General features: G+C 38.1%; 2 protein-coding genes across 2 annotated transcripts; one reads left to right on the top strand and one right to left on the bottom strand.

Annotated features, from left to right (window-relative positions):
• The first annotated feature begins 3728 nt into the window (after positions 1-3728).
• Positions 3729-7517, top strand: LOC133790657 (leucine-rich repeat receptor-like protein kinase PXL1). The gene is made up of 2 exons (XM_062228362.1): positions 3729-6378; positions 6836-7517. Exons 1-2 carry the CDS (start codon positions 3729-3731, stop codon positions 7300-7302), a joined length of 3117 nt encoding a protein of 1038 aa, XP_062084346.1. The 3' UTR covers positions 7303-7517.
• LOC133790656 (probable inactive ATP-dependent zinc metalloprotease FTSHI 5, chloroplastic) lies at positions 7518-16683 on the bottom strand. The gene is made up of 19 exons (XM_062228360.1): positions 15552-16683; positions 14313-14781; positions 14016-14216; positions 13639-13932; positions 13276-13545; positions 12800-12889; positions 12577-12708; positions 12181-12354; positions 11206-11327; positions 10806-11007; positions 10447-10575; positions 10052-10234; positions 9836-9955; positions 9123-9308; positions 8935-9009; positions 8424-8483; positions 8140-8247; positions 7888-7968; positions 7518-7805 (listed from the first exon to the last, which is right to left on the bottom strand). Exons 1-19 carry the CDS (start codon positions 16529-16531, stop codon positions 7737-7739), a joined length of 3945 nt encoding a protein of 1314 aa, XP_062084344.1. The 5' UTR covers positions 16532-16683; the 3' UTR covers positions 7518-7736.
• Between the last annotated feature and the right edge of the window lie 4962 nt (positions 16684-21645).

Consider the following 21645-nt stretch of genomic DNA (forward strand, 5'->3'; position numbering starts at 1 on the left):
CAAGGGAATTCCCTTGTGTTAGGGTTGTTGTGTTTGAAGGGTGGCCTTACTTAAATTATTTCTATTTTCCTAAAAAAAATTTCCTTTTAGATTTTATATCTTAAACTTTTTGGTTTGTCATGCAGGGGTCTTATCAACTTTTCAACCAGAAATTCTGGCGCTACGAGTGGCACTTGTCTGGGCTCAAAGATTAGGACTTCATTTTGATGTAGTTTCTTCTGACTCTTTATTTCTTGTATTGGCACTAAACAATAATTCAGCTTACCAAAATGAACTTGGAATAATTTGCTCCGACATAAAAATTATATTATCTAATTCTCTGAGAGCAACTCTATCCTATGTGGGTTGCAAATTTAATATGGTGGCTCATAGATTAACTAAGCATGGACTTTGGCTAGACAATGAGTTTGTTTATTGGAGGAAATCCCTCATTTAATTTGTACTCTATTTCCTTTGCAATTTGAATAGAAATAAAATATATTCCCGACAAAAATAATGTGTATGAGCAAGGTGGAAAAAGGTTTTTGGTGTAGTATCAATTATTGTCATTTATATATAGGTTATTTTGTTTGGTGACTGACTTTCACTTTAGTGTTGTCCCTGCTTTCTAGCCAAGTTGTCATTCGTGTTCCTGTTTTTCTATGTCATCAGTCATTTTTCCAATTTACTGAAGTATTTCAGTGGTTAATTCAGATTATTACAATGTCGGCCATTTTCTTTTTATTTTGTTGTTGTTTTTCATATTTAATGTTGTTTTCTATCGTTTTCCAAGTTTGCTGTCGTTTTTATTATTTGTTTATGTTTTCTGTCGTTTTAAATATTTGTTATCGTTGTCGTATTCCCTGTCATTTTTAATTTTTTATCGCTTTTCATATTTTCTATTGTTTTTTATATTTGATGTCGTTTTCATTTTTTTGCCGTTTTTTAGTATTTGTGGTCGCTTTATCACATTTTCAGCATTTATTGTCGTTTTTCATACGTATTGTCGTTTTTTGTATTTCCTGTCATTTAATTTTTATTTTTATTTTTGTCATTTTTCAGATATCCTGTTTTTTTAATATTTGTTGTCGTTTTATGGACTATTGTTTTTAACATCTTTATGCCATTTAATTTCGCTATTGTTTTCCAAGTTATTCTCATTTATAGACTTCAATACACTACACCAAAATATTGATTTTGTGACATTTTAATTTGTGACATTTGTCACAAAAGCTATAAATGTTACTAAAAACATACAATAGTCACATTTTTAAATGTCACAAAATCAATATTTTGGTGTAGTGATAGCTCAACTAGGTGATTTCAAAAAAAACAACAGTTGACATGGTTATTTTTGTTGTCATTTTATTGATTGTTTTGTTCAAGCCACCTTGTGTTCCTAGACGATGTCGTTTCCATTGATATTAAAATTTGTTGGATTGTTGTCGTTATTTATAACTGTTGTGATTTTTAAGTCGTTTTAAATTGGTAGTGTTGATAGTTTCTTTTTATTATTATTATTATCCAGGAAGAGTCGAAGAATTGGAACGTTATTAATAATTGAATATAAATTATAGTAATTGTACTACATTTATTAAATTAAATATATAGAAGCATGGATCTGAGACGTTCATTCGACTATTTTGTCTTTTATAAAAGTATAACAAGCTAGGTTGAGAGTGTATATTAATACACACAATCAAATCCACAATGAATTTAACAATGTAAAGTCAATTTTTGTTAGTGTATAATTTCACTATCATTTTATTGTTTTTTTTATACCACTTTTCCAATTACAACAATGCCTTACACTATTTTGTAGATTGAACCTTTAGTTCTTGTTCATCCAAAAATTGGAATTCTTAAGTCATCAAAGGTACAAAAGGGGTCATTTATCTTGTAAAGCTAAAAGAAAATGAAACCCAACATGAAAGAAACGAAAAGTGTTTTCTGGGATTGGTTCTGACAAAAATATTATCATTATTAATAGGTCAAGCCATATCTCATAAGGTGTTTTACATCCATAAGGAAACTTTATCTTCAAGTATGAAGAAAAATAACACTGCCCCACCCAAAGTACTAGGCATTGATGATCTTGTGCAAATTTTCATACAAAAGAAAGTTAAGTAAAGAGACATCAGTTAATACTCACAATTTTTTTTAAATAAGAGATATCCCAAACATGTGTGTATGGCTTTAATGTTTATCCACAAAATCTTCTCTTAAAAAAAAATATAATATGTTTATATCTTGATAAAATTGGAGAATAGAATGTTAATATGTATACATGTACCTAGATTTTGTAAGCAGTTGTTGCTAATTAATTTACTTAGTTGTCATTAAAATTTTCATTTGGTAAATTAAACTAATGTGAACCTTACTATCTTCTTCATCACTAAAATAATGAATAAATAATGAACTTCATTCATATGCTGCCCACAATTTGATTCCTCCATCAATCTCAAATGATGACCAAAATGATGAAGAGTGGAGGTGGCTTTAGCATAAAGCCATGTGGGGGCACCTAATCTTATTTCTAACATCTTAATGGATTCTCTCAAAATTGCACAAAAGTATGGGAAAGATACATATGTATAGTAAGGACCATCCAAAACAATCCAATGGAAACTCTTTTTTTAAGTCAGATCTTTCCTATGCCAATATGATAGTGTACTTAACAATAATGGGAAATTTTGAGTCATTTCACATGGCCTCCAGCCCTTTTCTTCCTCTTTTATTGCTTTGAATTATTATCTTTTGATAGGGTATCTAATATAATATATCTATATTAAATAATTTTTAATTTTTATTAATTATTGCATAAAGACAGGTGTGTGCATGTGAAAATGGAAGCTTAGAAATGGAGTGCAATTGTTTTTTTAGGGGAGAAGGAATGGAGTTCTTTTGGCCAAGACAATGATTGTTTCATTACATATATTTCTCCTCTCTTGTGAAAGTTCCAAGTTGTCTCTCTTCCAACATGGAGAGATTCTTGTTTTCCTATTTAATTATTCAGATCAGTACAAATTAACCCAATAAACAACTTTACCCAAAAGGAATGTATTGATGGTTGTTTCACTGCCGGTTTATGCACTACAGCCTTCATTGAGTTTCTATTTTCTTGAAATGAACTCTAATTAATCAAACCCAAATATGAAGTCTCAATGAGAGTTTGATTCCTTTCCATACTCTCTTTTTCAGTGTAATCAATATATGTGTAATAAAAATATGAACTTTGATCTGTGACTATATCTATTTAAAAGGGAAATATTTTATCTCCTTTCACCCCTGTTTTTAAAAAAAAAGATGCACAGTACAAATACCCTTTTCCCTTTCCCATAGTTATCTTAAAGCATGAATTATAATCCATTTGGTTAATAATCATTTGGGTTGACTATTGATCAAATATAAGTAAAACAAAAGAAATAATAAATCAGTCACTGAAAACACATTCTCTCCATGTTTTGCTGTCTAGGAGATTTCCAATAAGTCCAAAGCTTTACAGTCATTAAGTGCAGATAATTAGCTGGTTCAGATCCCAAGACCACACGTATCAACAAAAGTACAATAAGTTTATCCCCATTTATTATAATTATTCCCCAAGCCAATACACATAAACAATTCTCTCACTTTCTCTCTCTATTTCTATCGTCATCTTCATACAAAGGCACTCTCTTGCTGCTACTACCACAAAAGATAGCACAGAAATGCTACTACACATCTGAAAGGAACAGAGCCAGAACAACACAATGCCAAAATCCCTGTTGTTCTTCTACTGTGCCTTTGGTCTCTCTCTTGTTTTTGTTCTGGAGGCTCAGACTGTACCTAATGAAGAATTGTCAGTCTTGTTGTCCATAAAATCAGTTCTGGTCGATCCGATGAATTGCCTTAAAGACTGGAAGCTGCCACCAAGCAAGACCGTCGAGAATAGTTCGCTTCATTGCAACTGGACTGGCGTTTGGTGCAGCTCCAAAGGCTTTGTGGAAAAGCTTGATCTGTCCAACATGAATCTCAGTGGCCATTTATCAGATCACATTCAAAGCTTGAGCAGCCTATCTTCTCTTAACATTTCCTGTAATGAGTTTGCTTCATCTTTGCCAAAATCTCTGCACAATCTCACCTCATTGAAGACCATTGATGTGAGTCAAAACTCCTTTGTTGGCAAGTTTCCGACAGGTCTTGGAAGGTCTGCTGGATTGACGTATGTTAATGCATCGAGCAATAACTTCTCCGGCTTTCTTCCAGAGGATCTTGGCAATGCAACGTCTCTTGAAAGCCTTGATTTTAGAGGAAGTTTCTTTGAAGGTTCTATTCCAACCTCATACAGGAACCTGCAGAAGTTGAAGTTTCTTGGCCTTTCAGGTAATATTCTCTCTGGAACAATCCCACGAGAGATTGGGGAACTCTCATCTTTAGAGACCATTATTCTGGGATACAATGATTTTCGAGGTGCAATCCCAGCTGAGCTAGGAAACCTTACAAATCTTCAGTATCTTGACTTGGCAGTGGGCAATCTCAGTGGTCAAATACCACCTGAGTTGGGTAGGCTGCAGAAACTTACCACAGTTTTTTTATACAAAAATAAGTTCAAAGGAAGGATTCCACCAGAGATTGGCAACATTGCGTCGCTAGTGTTTTTGGATCTCTCCGATAACCAGATTTCAGGCGAGATACCAGGGGAGCTTTCAGAGTTGAAGAATTTGCGGCTGCTGAACTTGATGTGCAATAATATATCTGGTTTGGTTCCTGACAAGCTTGGGGAGTTAACTAAGTTAGAGGTTCTTGAGCTGTGGAAGAATACTTTGACAGGCCCTTTGCCTATGAACCTTGGAAAGAACTCACCTTTGCAATGGTTAGACGTGTCATCAAATTCATTATCAGGCGAGATTCCACCAGGTTTGTGTGACTCCGGCAATCTCACTAAACTCATCCTCTTCAACAATTCATTTTCAGGTTCAATCCCACTGGGCCTTTCAACTTGTTTGTCCTTGGTTCGAGTTCGGATACAACACAATCTCATTTCTGGGACTATCCCAGTTGGCTTTGGAAGCCTACCAATTCTCCAGCGACTAGAATTGGCCAAAAACAACCTCACTGGCCATATTCCTTCAGATATTGCTATGTCTACATCCCTTTCTTTCATCGATGTCTCTTGGAACCACCTTGTATCATATCTTCCTTCAAGTATTCTCTCCCTCCCAGACCTCCAAACTTTTATGGCCTCCAACAACAATTTGCATGGCAAAATCCCAGACCAGTTTCAAGATTGCCCTTCCCTCTCAGTCCTTGATCTCTCAAACAACCAGTTCTCCGGAAAAATTCCAGAGAGTCTAGCTTCTTGTGAAAAGCTTGTCAATTTGAACCTCCACAACAACTCTTTCACCGGAGAAATCCCGAAACCAATAGCCACAATGCCCACATTAGCCATTCTTGACCTCTCCAACAATTCTCTTTCCGGTCGAATACCAGAGAACTTTGGAAGCTCACCAGCCTTGGAAATGCTCAACTTGTCTTACAACAACCTCGAAGGCTCAGTACCCACCAATGGCATCCTAATGACCATCAACCCCAACGACCTTATAGGCAACCGAGGCCTTTGTGGTGCCATACTTCCACCTTGTACAAGAAGTTCCACAGCAAAAACAGGGCAAGCGAAAACTGTTCACATCAACCACGTCGTTATCGGATTCATCGTTGGAATGTCAGTGATTTGTTCTCTCTTCCTAGCCTTCTTTACAGGGAGATACGTGTACAGAAAATGGTATCTCTACAACAGTTTCTTGGGCGATCTTTTCTACAAGGGAAGCGAAGAATGGCCATGGAGACTCGTAGCTTTCCAAAGAGTGAACTTCACTAGTTGCGACATTTTATCAAGCATAAAGGAGTCAAACGTGATCGGCATGGGAGGTACCGCTGTGGTTTACAAGGCCGAAAGCCACAGACCCAATTCAGCTGTGGCTGTAAAGAAGCTATGGAGGTCGAGTTCGGACATGGAAAGCGGCGATGACCTATTGGGCGAAGTGAATCTTCTGGGCAGGCTTCGACACAGAAACATCGTACGGCTACTGGGTTATCTCCATAATCAGACGGACGTGATGATGATCTACGAGTTCATGCCGAATGGGAACCTTGCGACGGCCCTCCATGGAAACCAAGCTGGAAAATTGTTGGTGGACTGGGTTTCACGCTATAATATAGCCGTTGGGGTGGCCCAAGGCTTGCATTATCTCCACCATGATTGTCACCCTTCGGTGATCCACCGTGATATCAAGTCCAATAATATACTGCTTGATGCGAATTTGGAGGCTCGAGTTGCAGATTTCGGGTTGGCCAGGATGATGACTCATAAGAATGAGACCGTTTCCATGGTTGCTGGTTCTTATGGTTATATTGCTCCAGGTTCGTTATTTTACCGTTATTCCCTTCTAGCCTTTTTTTTTTTTTTAACAAAGCCATTTTTTTAAAGCTTGCAGACTAATGTTAGCACACGTCATTTTTAGTCGTATTGGTAGAAAATTAATTACACTGTTGATATGTATATAATTTAGTTTTAGAAAATACAAAATATGATTAATGTACATACACCAAAAATAATATTTTCTAAATTATATCATTTTTAATCTCATTTATTTGAGAGTGGGATTCACCATTTAAAATGACATGTTTCATAATTCCTTAAAATTATGTAGTAAAAAATGAAGCCAAATGTTCATTAACATTATTCTTTGGAGCTTTGGTTATGTTTTTCAAATGGGAAAGAAAAAAACTTGATAAATGAAGACCCAAAATGGCATTCATATAGTTACTTCAATAAAATCTAATAATTCATTCTTTTCTTTTTCTCTTTTTGTGACAGAATATGGTTACACAATGAAAGTTGATGAGAAGATTGATATATACAGCTACGGAGTAGTTCTATTAGAGCTTCTAAGTGGAAAGACACCACTAGACCCTTCATTTGGGGAGTCAGTGGATATAGTGGAATGGGTTAGGAGTAAGATACGAAACAAGAGAACCATAGAAGACGCTTTGGACCCTTTCATTGCTGGACAATGCAAGCATATCCAAGAAGAGATGCTTCTTGTGCTCAGAATTGCTCTTCTTTGCACAGCAAAACTTCCCAAAGATAGACCATCAATGAGGGACATAATAACCATGCTTGGTGAGGCTAAGCCAAGGAGGAAAAGCATTTGTCTAGATGTGACACCAAAAGATAAACCCATCTTTACTACCTCATCACCAAACAGTAACACTACTAGTAGTAACACTAGTAGCCCTCCTGTGAGGTCATCATTTCTCCCAGCTCCTGCTTTTATTTTTTAGTCTATTATTTCTCTTTTTCTATGTAAATCTTTTACTTTTATAGTTTTTGGTCATAATAAGTCAGTTGTAGATTAAGACCAGACTAGCAAAATATTCTGTATGTGGAACAATGAAAGTGTTAATATATATAATCCAAAATCCTAAGTTTGGTGTTTGCTTTTGCTTATTTCAGATTTTGATGAACTCTGACTGAAGAAGAATATCATAAGCACCTCTTCTACCAATTATTTTTATTTTACTATTAATAATTTTAATTACAAAAATAAAAATTCAAAAAAGACATGGAGGCTCTTACGTAAATGCTGGTTGAGAAGGAAAATTTTTGCCTCTTCTCAACGAAAGCCGATTTACATTGTCTCTTTGACTCTTCGGAGAACACATCTATTTCAATCTAGATGCAGAGATTGTATCAAAGGTTGCACGCTTCTCTAGACTTATGATGCTTCACTTAGAAGCGCCGTTGCCAAAGTAGTTCCTTCGTCAAGAAAGTTGCTAGATGACGGCTGGAAAAAGAAATGGACAAAAGAAGTTATGAATCTTACCATGGAAAGTGTATAAAGTTGAATCAACTCAATTGTAAATTACCTCTACTACTTGAACTTTAGAAAGAAAAAAGGGTTCTTTCTCTCTAATCCCACCATTATCTTCGAGTATTGTTTCCAAATCCTGCCAATGCATAAAATAGTATCTAAACATAAAGGATTTCTCTTTTGGAATTTCCAATGTTTTACAGGTCATTGCTCAGAATGTGATGACGAAGAATTCGAACATATTATTGTTGATAGATGAGGAAAGTTATAATAAATCAAACAGTACTATTAGATGACTCATATGTACCTTTCCAGTCAAGATTTCAAATTCCAGTAACTCTTCAACGATCTTCTCAAGAACCTGACGATTTCTCTGAAGCATTTCTTTTGCCTTGTAATATGCTGAATCGTACATCTGAAAGTATATATTTATATATATAAACAAATCCCCCCATAACAAGAAAGTATTATAATTTAGGACAAAACTTATACCAGTATATATCATGTTTACATAATTTTGCTTGGTCCGTTACATGAACTCTGTCACTGTGGGAAAGAAAAGTAACATGCAAGGTGGCTACAAGTTAATACCTTTTCAATTTTTGTTGCCATCTCGTACTCATGTTTGTTTCCCATACTTAGTGCTGTTTCCTGTGCCAATCACAAGATTACTATCTGTCAATTAAACAGCAAAATCATGAACCACCCTAACCTAATGTTTCAACTTCATGGTTATTGGGGAAAAAAAATTACTGTGCCAGTATCTACTGCCAGATCAATAAACCAGAAAAGATTGGTATTTAAATAAGTGAATCTATTCTTCTTTTGCTGTATAGAAGCTTCCCTAGCTTTCATATGATGGCTTCCTAGCCTTTTTCAACTCCCACAATTACACGCCTTCCTAGCTTGCATATGGAATGTTTTAACCATTCTACAACATAATTTTCAAGCCCAGGAAGGGTGAGAACTTAAAATATAAGTTGATGAATGTAGGACACCACATGTTTCACATTTATTTTATTTTTTTTCATATTTCCTCTCTCTCTACCTATCTTATTCCTAACTGAATGAACTACTCTAGGAGATAAAGAAAGGAGAATACCGCGTTACTGTGATAGTAAATTGCAGGACTATCATCAGGTCCCCATCCATATTGAATAACCATTCTTGTAGCTATCTGTTTCAAATGACCAGAAGGAGTAAGAACTAAAATAAAAACGTAGCATTTATAAGAACCATCCAAGTTTCTTGTGTACAATGAGTTAACATAAAGCATTAGAAGATGTCAACCTCCTGTGCTTGCTGAAGTTCTGAGGAAGACAGAAAATTCTCCTCTCCAAAAGGAAGTAGCATTTGAGATGCAATATGTGACCCAAAACAAAATACAAGCTTCTTTTCAAGGTACGATCTTGACTCAGAATTCCCATTGGTGGAGCCTTTATTTCTTGCTTTGGTGATCTTTGTACACCCAATTCCCTGTAGATAAGAGTTTATTAGCGTTCCTCTAGATGTTATTGACATGTTAGTCCACCTTCACACTTTTTCTAAGTATAGATAAAGTCAGTTATTGAGAATAATTTTGAATCAGATAACCAGGTGATAAACAACAAACTAAAGGCATGCAGAGGCACTACACCCTAGCAACAGAAAGCTCAGTGACAGTTTTGGACTCCAAAACCACAAGAAAGCAAATGCACGACTTTGGATCCACTAATGATCTTAAAGAAACTACTTAAATGATTAATCGTGTCAAAGAAGTATGGAAACGCACTACAATCATATATACTTTAATTTAAACAAATTAAGTTTGTCTTCACACAGCTTGTATATTTCAATGTCATTGATGCATCGTTTTTCCAGGAAATCACAGTATCACCAATAGCAAAACAAAATCTTTTGGAATAGAGAAAAAGTTTTCGATATAAAATTTAAATTTCTAATAGCACACACATGCAAAACATACTTAAATGATTTAATCCTGTGAAGTTGCAAAAATGACAAACCTCCCAAGACAATGGTTCCAGCCATAGATTATCTACAACATCAAAGTTCGGAAGTAGAATAGTAATCAGGCTGCGCCCGGCAGCCCAAACAGCATGTGGAAACTTAGCTTCCCTCGTCCACTGTCATTATTAAACCATAATAATTCAAAAAAAAAAAAAAAAAAACTTGAACAAGGAGCATACACGATGATCCTGAAGAAAACAATAGTATCTTACATCAATTGGGGGGCTGAGAAATTCTATTCCATTGCTTATCTGACCATATGGTTCCATTAGTTCAACCACATTTTGCAGATCTTCTTTAGTCAATGTAAGCCCAAGATGATTCACCAGCATTTTGCTTAGCTTCTTCGAAACTTTGGTTCTTCGCACCCAATTAGGTATAAATCCACTGAAAGTCTGCAAACATATTAATTTTATTCAACAGATCTAACCCTCTAAAAAATCTTCTTCAGATGACATATAATAAAAATAAAATGAATAATAAATTAAAACAAAACAATAAGAAAAAGAGGAAAAATTAAGAAGAGAGAGCTGCATAATGCAAATATATTTAGAAGGCATCACATTCCAACTCTCAAGGAACAATGAGACTACAGTTTTGTTCTTACCGCAAACCAACCACAGTAGCTCATAAGTTCATCTGTGTCAAGAAATTTGCTCCGGAAAGCACTTCCTTCCAAAGCCACTGGGACAAGTTTTAACTCTATAGGTCGTAAAAGAGATGTTTTCTCAGCAACCTGAAGGTAGAAAATGTTCAGGTACCAAGGGAAAATTACTACCTCATTCTACAGAAATATTAAGTAATCAACCATGGTATAAATAAGATATGGAAAACTGAGCAGCCCTCCGTATATCAATTAACAATATGCCATAACTACTATATGATAGTCCATAGAAGCCATGGGATTAAGAATTCACTGAAAGTCTTATGGCAAACAAAAGTCATTTAATCTACTATTGAAATTACCTTTTTCCAGTCTACAAAGTCAATCAGCTCAGTGTCCATACTCTCTTTTGCAGCAATCTGTAATATTCTCTCTCTTTCTGCTTGGGTTGGTCTTTGAAGATGAAATATTCTATCCATCCGACCAGGCCGCTGCAAGGCCTCGTCAACTTGTTGGAGATTTCTAGTAGTAGCCATCAAAACAACCCCATCTTGTTTTTCAAACCTGCAAAAAAAAAATTAAAAATAAGGAGACCGCATAGGGAGAGCAAATTATAGAGAGGTTGCTTCATTACTATTTAATAATAAATAAGCAAGCACAGACTCAGACTGAAAGAGGTGTGGAAAAATTAAAGTAAGGATGTGACTAAATGGCAAGACTTGTCAGACACCACAGATTGAATTACGGTTAACAAGAAGTTACCCATCAAGCTCCACAAGAAGTTGATTAATGAAAGCCTCGTGATCCTGATTTTTAGTGTGAATATATGTGCCGCGAACACCAGCAAAAAGGTCAAAATCCTCCACAAATATGATTACAGGTGCCTGGAAATTAAATCATATTACTAAGAAAAAGATTGAGTACACAACAACCTGTCATAAAATTTAGAAATAAGAGACTTTATTTTTGGAACAAAAAAGAGCAGTCCCATAATAGCTGGCAAAACTCAGTTCCACATATATTCCACATCATCATTTAAACTCAGTTTCAGTCTGTTTCCATCGATCATACTAACATTGATGCTCAACTTGTAAAATAAGCTCAAAGAGAGAAAAACCACGAGCACAATAATTGAAAGCTTTCCCTCTCTATTTGGAACTCAAACTTTAGGAAGGATTATTTTCTTTTGTTTGGATTCAAACAAAAAATTAGAGAAAACTAGAGTTAAATTTAATGTAATTTTGTAAAATCTTTTCCTCCCTCTTTTCTCTATTGTTTTCTCTCACAAAAACTTTCCTCGGTAAAACCAGATATCCAAACAGAGCCTTCAGATATTTTTCATACGAAGGTTTCTCAGCCATAGCATCTAAAAATTGGTACTAGTCTCTTTCTTATCAGAGCTAAAAATGTCATTAGATGGTAAGCTAATATAAAGTTAAAACTCAAAAAACACGATTATTCTAATCTGTTAATTAAACCTTTAATATAACAAATAATCTTTCTAAAAGATATGACAAAAGTCTATAAAATTATAGAGTAAGAAAAAATGTCTTCTTTTTCATTTTTCTTCTTCCTAAAGTCTTTCTCTCTATACAACTAAATTCTCCTTTCTTTCTTTTTTCCTTCTTTTTTACTTGTTAATATTGTATCCTCACATACATTTTCATGAATTTTTAAAAAAATAATATATTGTAAGATGATAAATGTTGAACTAATAAGAAGAATTTAGATGAGAACCAGATCCCTTGCGGTTTGAAATAGCTCCCTAACATTTGATGCACTTTGCCCAACCCATAATCCTGCTTCCAACTCTTGAGCTTTAACTTCAACAACAGGAACCTTAGCTTCTGCTGCTATAGCCAATGCTAGAGATGTCTTTCCTGTGCCTCTCTCACCAACGATAAGAACTCCCTGCAATATAAGCAACAACTATATTAGATGCTCACCAACCTACTTAAAAATTTGCACACAGATAGAGAGGGCATAATATAAACAAGAATCTTACCAAAAAAAACTCCTATCTTCACTCACGATAGGTGACAAAAAAGAGATAGAGATGTTTTATCATGATGCATGCTATATGGGGGCAATAATATAATGTATACATTCGCAAATATCTTAAGAATAACATACCCGAGGTGCACGAGCACCCATCTCCTGAAATGCACGAGGATTCTGAAGAAATTTCACAACTTCATTCATTTCCTCTCTCATAGACTCAACACTGGCAAAGTCCTTCAAAGGTATTGGTGGATTCTTCACTCTCTGCAAAACAAAAACAGATCTTCTTTAAGACCATAAAATAAAACAATATCAACACCATAATCAAAAGAACCTTGATGTGGCAGGAATATACCTTCATTTGATCAAAAGCTCGAGTTATAGGATCAAACCCAGCCTGCTTTCTCTGTTTAATTCTCCTCTTTCTATATTTGAGATAATATTTCTGCATAATAGCAGATAAACAGTAGGGTACTAGGATCAGTCTAAAGATGCTCAAGCACTTGATCAAGCAAAGTAGCAAATAACAATCTTCAGATCTACTAATGTTTCCGTTGTTTCACAGTGGAAAAAAAAAAAGCCAGCATGGTAAGGGTAGTAAAAAGATCACTAATTTGAACTTACTTAAGTTAGTGTTTAATTATGATGGGTTAAATGTAAGAACCTTACTGCAACCTGAACTTAAGTACAATGTTGTGTAAGCAAAAACTAATAGCCATGCAGGAACTTACAATCAAATCATAAGGAATGACGGGGAATAGGTCATACCCAATAATGTGAATTTCTAACATAAATAAACAATATAAAGTAGGGTAAGGAATGCAGCAGTACCATTCTCCCTAACTTCCGCAAGTTTGGATCTTTTCTATATGGCCCAAAACCAAGAACTACCGGAATTCTTCTTTTCAGAAATAGAAGGACATGATACAAGATATATCCATATATAACAGTTCTTATAGCAAACATAAAAAACCATTGGAAATCATCTCTCTTTCTCGATTTGTAACTCTTTTCTGCCTCAGATTGCCATTTCAAGTACCATGTTGAATCAACAGCTTGATCTATTTCCTCAGGCCATGCCATTCCCAGCTTTATTCTTACCTGGAATGAACCAACAATTTCAGAACTTTAAAATAAACATAGATTAGTTTAACAGAAAAACTAATGTGCAAAGAGGAGATCCAGGAATCCTACAGGGTAAGGGATCACAAAATCCAATACAGGGAACACAATTGCCATCATTATGTCATCATTTGCTTCTGTAAAGTTCGTAACAACCCAACTTCTTGCATATGAAACTATCTCTGTCTTCCATAAAGCCTTGAAGCATTGTTGAGACAGCCTTAGTGTCAAGAGAAACTGTTGTTGAAAATTCAACTCTGAGAAAGGGATCCACATCAGGTGAACAGTAGTTGGAATACCATTGGCGAGCATTTTCATATACAGCCCATCGAACCCTCCAAAATCTTCATATAGCATATCAAATTCCTGGAATAGGAATGTAGGTTTATGAGCAAATAAGTATGGAAAATAACTTGTAGGGGAAAAAAATGAATGATGGAATTTAGTACCTTAATGTCAACAAAATAATCTTTGTCATCCCCCTTTATCGCAACATACATAACAGCCCAATCATGCCTAATCCGAGCATGCTCTACAAGTTTCTTTGTCACAGCAAAAGGAACAGCAATTGGATCCATCTCCCACCTCTTTTTCTCCTCATTGTACCAAGTCTTCGACATTACTCTATCTCGATCCAGAAGAATATGTTCCTGTCATTAAAATATAGTGAAAAAAACTTTTGTAAATAAACACATCATTTTGGTTAAATTTATCTAAAGGTAAGCATTGTTAAAGGAAAATTCCACCTGTTTTTCGGCTACATACTCTTTACCAAACTCAACATTTTCTAACAACTTTTTTTTAAGTTCTGCCTTGGCTTCTTCACGCCATTTCTTCCACCCATGATACAAATGAAGGCTAATAGCTTTAGGAACCATTACTTCTTTGTCTCCAAACATCCACTTCATCTCAATTTCAGGAAAACCCTTCACCACCTCATCTTCTGGTGTAAGCACAACAAAACGCTTTTCATCACCAAATTTCTTCATATCTTTTCTAATACGAGCCTCTATATACTTCTGCATCTCCCTTGACTCTCTAAGTCCTTGTTTTATACGTTGAGCAAAATCACTAGAATCGTTGTCGAAATATGATCCAAGATCAACTTCCAAGACACTTGGCAAAATAATTTGTTCCAAATGTTTTCTTTGCACGCTTTCTAAATCTTTCTGAATATCAGATTTAGAAAGTTTGGTGACTGGGCGTTTTGGCACACTGCAACCAAATAACAATAGATACTGAGAAGAAGACCAATAAAACTTCATCAACCTCTTTTGGAAATGATATTGCAAGGTAACACATATCATGCAGTATTCAAAATAAATATTGAACCAACAAGACACATCATCCATGGTTGTTCAAAGTATTCTTCTCATGAGTCATGAATCTGGAAAGCTTGATGTAGTTTTAAGTTTTTTTTTGTTATGTAATTTTGGTTTTATGCGCTTCAGTTTCTGATCATGAGTCAGTTTGTAATTGTAAGCTGTGGCTTTGTGAGAGTCTGGCTTTCAGCATATTGCTTTAGCTGTTTTCCTTCAATTGTAAGAATTATTCATAAAATAGTTCTCGTTTCTTATACTAAAAATAAAGGATTTACTCGCAGCCAATATAACTTTAAAACCAGCAATTGTGCGACAAAGTGTCATCAAAATTCCCACTCTGTCAGAGCTAGCCAACTTCAAATCCAATGAAAGAGAATAACAGATACAATATGAGATGAATATGAACAGAAGCAGTATAATGCAAGATTTAACAAAGTAGACAGTACGCTAGCAAAAGAACAGTGAGCCACCAGAGTCTTACTTAGCAAACAAATTAGAATATCAAAGCAAACCATATTCCTCGGCCAGGCAGAACAAAAATGCATTCTTTTCATAAAAAACTGAACTTGGAAAATGCATTCTTCGTTTTAAATTTAGACTCCTGAATATATAAGAAAACCAAAAATGCTTTCTTTACATAATACAAAATACAATCTCTCGTACCTGTCCATACCCTTTCGTCTCATTTCCCGAGCAAAGCCTTGAACCAATTGCTCACACTCCCTCTCAATGAAACAAAGCTCCCTCACCCCAAAACTCATTGCCACGGTCTCTTTCCTCAATATCATATCCTCAATCTCCCCAACTCTTTCCCATATAGAATTATACTCTTGCTCCAGCCGTTTTAAGCTCCCCTCCAACCTCCCACTCATATCCCCCAATTCTTTACCCACATTCCCCACCGTCTTGTCGTATTCTTTCCTCGTTTTCGCCACAGCATCCACAATATCCTCCGACCGCTTCTCCAACTTCTCCTTTTCTCTCTTCAATTCCATCACCTCCGCATGAAGCCCATTCATGATTCCATCCTGCAACTCCTCCTTCTTCGCCTTCACCACCTTCCACGCCGCCTCGACTTGCTTCAAATCCCCATTTCCTTTCCTCGCCTCTTCTATACTTCTCAACAGAAACGACACCGTTTCTAGTAATCTCCGCGTACAATCTGCATACTCATGACTCCTCGAACTCGCCTCATTCCCTTTCTCTTTCTCTTTTTCATTCATCTTCACCCTCTTATCCAAAACCTCCGCAACCGGAGCTGCAATGGCAGACACGCGAATCCCCCGAATTGGAGCGAAACCGATTGCGAAACAAAACAAAGCCAAAACTATTTGCTTTGCGACACATTTAAGCAGTCTTCCATCTGGCTCCGGAGAATGCAGGATAGAAGAAGCAACACGTTCCTCGTTCACTACCGGTTCGGAGCACGGTGAGCTACAGCAAGCCTCTATGGAGCTAAATGCAGCAAATTTATACACATTTGGAAAGAAAATTAGTTGAGGCTTCGGTAATTTGGAAGCGAAACTCTGAATTCTAATACGGCGGGTTCTTGAAAATGGCGGGAGTGATGAATTTAGATGCGGAGATGAGAAGAGAGGAGGAAAGTGAGTGGGGAGAAGACGAGAGGCGAGAATGGCGTCCATGGGATTAAGAGATAGAAGGGACTAACCATCGGCCATTTCTAGGTTTTGGAGGTAAATTTCATCTTGATTCGAATGGTATATTAGTCTCTAAGCTTGGAAGATAAAGAGTGAGAGAGAGCAGAGGTTTAAGAGTTTTTTGACGACGACGGAGACTGGGAGTGGTTTTCTTCAACGGATAGATCAATATATAGTGATCGTTGTCTTGATCGTTCGTTTGTTGGGCTTGGCTGTGTTAATGGGCTGGGCTCTGTCTCCATTGGACCTGCTATGTCGCCCACTTAGTCAGAATTCTTTAGAAAATACCTCACTTTAATTTTTTATTACAATTTTACTACCTAGAAATTGTTTTCAGTAATATGTGTACCAAAATATAAAAATAAATTATTTACCAAAGTACAGAGTTGATACCACATATATTTTATAATACTAGATGCAAGCAACGTACAATTGCATGTTAGCTTAGTTTTATTTATAAAATTTATTAATTATTTTTATTATCTTTTTATGATTGTCATTATGGTGTTCATCTGTTGGTTTAGTCGTGTTATAACATATTTTAATCAACTTAATATAAAAATCAGGTTGCAAAAATCTAATTCTAACCCATCAAATATTTAGGCGGTTTGGTCGGGCTAACCCGCCCAAAACAATCTTAAGTTTTTTTTAAATGTTCAAATAATTAGATTCAACAAACTAACAATATAGTATACATCTTCCAAACATAAACATAATATTCTAAATTGAAACTATAAAACATTATTCTAAATTCATTGTTAAATAATATTTAATATTACATATAATATATGTAATATATGTATGTATAAATGAAGAAGAAGAAAAAAACTTGTAGAGGTTGATTCCTACAATTGATGAAACGGGCATCAGCAACCTATCAAGAACAAAGAAGGAGGTGGTAGTTCAACTGGGAGCACCGGTAAGGTGTCAACCAAAGGGAATTTGACGCTCAAGTTAGTCAAGTTGTCGTGAAATATAATCGAAAAAGTAAAAGAATAACGAAAGTAACATCGAGTAGGTGAATAGAATGATGAGCGGGTGACGACGAAGCTTGATAGTCCGATCAAGTCAGTCTGAATGGTTCGTGGTCAGGCTACGACGGAGCTCATCAGTCTGGTCAGGTCAGTCTGGCTGATTCGTCTTGCTTGACAGAATTAGCTTAAAGAAAGTATTCTTAGTCCAAGAGAGTATTTAGAGTGATGGTTATCTGATGGTCTTTCCTTCGCCCCCTAAGGTCTTCCTTATAGTCATTTTCTTTTCCATTGCTCCTCCGCAAGTTCGGCAATATGTCCGAAAGGCCTGGTGTTCGACTGTTTGAAAGGCTTTGTCGTTCAAGTGGTCGATGGCGTGTGGGGTGACTGTCTGGTCCGACTATTTAGCATGCACGGGGGCCTGGTGGCTGTAGGGCCATGTGTGTGCAAGAGTCGGTTGTCTAACTATTTTACGAGCGCACAGGGCCTGGTGGTCACATGGTCATGCGTGCTAAGGAGGCGAATGTCCGACTGTTAGCGCGCGCGGGCCTGGTGGTCACACAGTCATACGTGTTAAGAAGGCGAATGTAATGCCCTGGATAACCAAGACCATTACACTATGTATTTTAAATAGTGTTGGACTTGCCAATCAAGTCATTTGGATATAAACGTGTAACCAAGGGTAACTGACGGATTAGGGTTTAGAAATTTTGATCATAGGAATAGTGATTTTCATTTAAAATTTGATTATTTACATGGGATCCCAAAATAAGTGTTTACAAGGCATTTACAACTCCAAAAGCAATTACAATATAAGTCGGCCTAAGCGGCAAAATCAAAGTTTGGCTTTAGTCCTTGATGAATCCTCGACCGTGGCGGTCAAGCAGCTGCAAATGTACACGCCACCTCTAAAGCTCTCAAACTCATGGCTGGTCCAGCTTTCCCTTTCCCTTACCTGCACCACATAGCGCCTGTGAGCCAAGGCTCAGCAAGAAAACTTAAATCAACAAATTCAAATAAGCAATAGAGTATAAACAATAATCTTAGCAGTAACAACCCTCCTCAAACAAACACATAGCTCAATCTTAAATAATCAACGAGTTAGACAAGTGCAGACAACACTTCTAATTATTTAGGTGGCGTTCGGGCTAGCCAAGTGCGTATCACACTCCCAGGCTGCCTTAGCCAAGTGGCCTGTGTTTTGCACACTTATTGTAGTCCCTGGTGCCCTTAGGTCAAGCTTTTAGATTAGATATAATCAAACATATAGATTGCATAACACACAATCAGATGCAGCATATACGAGCATGTCTAACTAGATTATCACAAGTACAGTCATAGTCATATTCATTAATAGGGGTCAAGCCCCAATTACAACCAGGGTGTAGTTTTCTTACCTCGAGTCCCGAGCAGATGGTGTATGGCGATCCCGAGCACGATCCCTACTCCTAAGCCCTAGCGGTATCACCAAGTCACAACGCAATAACGGTAATCATCAAGTTCTAAACTAATTAAAAGCTTCAAAATTACTTACTAGCCTTTAGGACTTCGAATTCTACTAAAACGAGTAGTAGAATCATTCTTGAGCTTTTAGGTTTGAGTTCTTGAGCTTAAAAACCCTAATTGGCCAAAAAAACTCATTTGAGCCGCAGTGCCTCTCAAAAGCGCCATGACCCTCCACAAGTCAGAGAGGAGTGAGGAAGAAGATGTTAATTTTATGGTTTTTGTTTTATTTTAGTATTATTTTATCTTAATGGTAAACTAGGTAATAACAAAGTTTCATTAATAAAATAGGTTATTTACCTAAAAACTACTCTTTAAAATATATATATATATAAATAGATAGTTTTTTCCCATAATTTAATAAAATTTTAGGCATGATTTACCTTAAGTCATAATATTAAATCAATTATTTTTCTCATGTTTTTTATACAACATGTTAACCGAGATTTTCGGCAACTATCTTAAAGAAGGATATTGACTGATAATAATAATGAGAATGGAAGATCGACACAAGATTTTTACGTGGCTGGGGCGTTAACTAGCCTTAGTCCACGAGTCTGTATATAAGTCTGTATTAGAGCTAGGATAAGCTTTTACAATGGAGTTGTTTAACTGTCTTTGAGCAGAGTTTCTGCCTTCTCTCCCCTCTTTCTACGTTGCATTACAACTTACATTTATAGGACGAGGGGGACCTCAGGTTTGGGCCGGGCCTGACCCGGACCCATTTGGGAAATGTGCACAAGGGGCCTTCCTAGTGGAGGCCCGAGCTAAAAAGATATACAGAACACCAAACCCGAACCAGCTCAGGCCCAATTAGTTGCCCTGAGACGCAAGCATTCCCCCGACAAAACGGCACTTTGGCTCTGACCACTTCGAATCACGAGGCCGATTCAGGGGACAAGACCGGTCAGAGTACTTGGCTGCGCAGTCCTGACACGCCAGCAGATAATCCCAAGGAGACCCTTTCTGCAGGTGAAAAGTGGGGGGACAAGACCCACGCGAAATGAGGCGGCTTCAGTGTCCTGGACGCCTGACCCATAGCCTGGGGATGAAGCGGTCCAGGTTCGTTTACCTTTGGCCCGCTGCGTTTACTTCGGGCCCGGACCATTCTGGGCCCGGGACCGGGACGCGATGGTCCGGGGCACTCCGGATAGTGCCGGGACCGTTCAAGCTGAACATGAACCCGGAGGGACGTCCCGGACCCTTCTACACAGGCCCAGTCCGTAGCCCGCGGACTAGGCCCAAATACCGAACCGGTCCCTCTGACCGTGGGCCGGGGCGAGGGCCCAAAACCCCGACAGGAAATGGGGATAACATTTACCCCCCAAGCCTTCACCCCGGTTAGCCGGGGGGAGGGTTGCACCACCCCCGCGGTTCTTGCCAAGTTGCCTCCCCAATTCCTGCCAGGGCCAGGAGGCTCGCGGGAAGGCAGTGGCTGGGGCAGGTTACCCAGCCCGGACCATTTGATGTACCCCGGGGACGTTTACCCTTGGCCTGCTTCAAAAATAGCGACACGTGTCGCCATGTGACTGTTGCAAGGGCCTCGAAGAGTCGCCTAGGCCTCCCAAAGTCTGCTAGGCCTGGGCTAGGGTGTCAGCGCACGTCACGAGGCGTCCCATCCGCACGGGGAGAGTCATCATTGATTTCCTTGGAAAGGGGCGGACCGTAGGATGGGGCGTCCTTTGACATCCACCACTCCTGGACCGTCGGATTGGAGGTGCTGAGGATCCAGACCAAAAAAAAGAGCTCATCAATGTCCTCTGCGCGATCCTCGGCCGTCAGATGAAGAGGCATCTGACCGTTGGATCGGGGGCCAGTATTTGGGGGCTGATATAAAGACTCAGACTACAGACATTCGGCATTTTTCCACTTCCGACCCAGCTTAAGAAAAAGAAAAACCAGAACGCTCGCCAGAGCTTTGCATGTCCAACCTCGCCGACGAAATACTTCGCCGTTTACTAGTTCTGCGCCACCACCTGTTTCCCAGGGCCTCAACTTTCATTCCGCAACCTGACGATGCTTCTCGGACTTGCCCCACCGACGAACTGCTGCACCGGCTGTGCCACTTCAAGAACAAGGTCCTGCCGTCCTTACGATCGGACAACCGCCAGCTTCAGCCGTCGACACCACACAGTAAGTATCTTCTGATTCTATTGTCAACTTTGTGAACCTAGGCTTTCTAGACGCATGCACCTAGGCTCCGTGCTTTAGAATTTGCTAGGAAGGCTGCCCGGTTTGGGTGGCACCGTTTCGGATGATCCCTGGACAAGGGATGGACCGTAGTAGCCTTTCCTCCCGATCAGGGTCCCGGGGCTTTTCGGGGTCCCGGGCCTGATCTGTCGGGACTCCGAGCAGTCCTTAGGAGACTCCCTGTACCTCGACCGACTCTATTGGGTTCAGGTACTGACTGCTTGGCCTTTCTTTCTTTGTTCCCAGATCGTCAATCATGGCCACGGGCATCACACTTCACTCCGAAGAGGAGGTTAATAGGGCCCCTGTAGTCACTCCCGGCTCCAAGGTGCCCAAAGGCAACAGGTGGGAGATGGACGTAACGCCCAACCTGTTCCGGAACTACCAAATGATGCAGCTCCTGGAGACGGGGCTGGGCATCGAATCGTCTCTGGG

Source organism: Humulus lupulus, chromosome 7, assembly GCF_963169125.1.
Source record: "Humulus lupulus chromosome 7, drHumLupu1.1, whole genome shotgun sequence".
Lineage (NCBI taxonomy): Eukaryota > Viridiplantae > Streptophyta > Magnoliopsida > Rosales > Cannabaceae > Humulus > Humulus lupulus.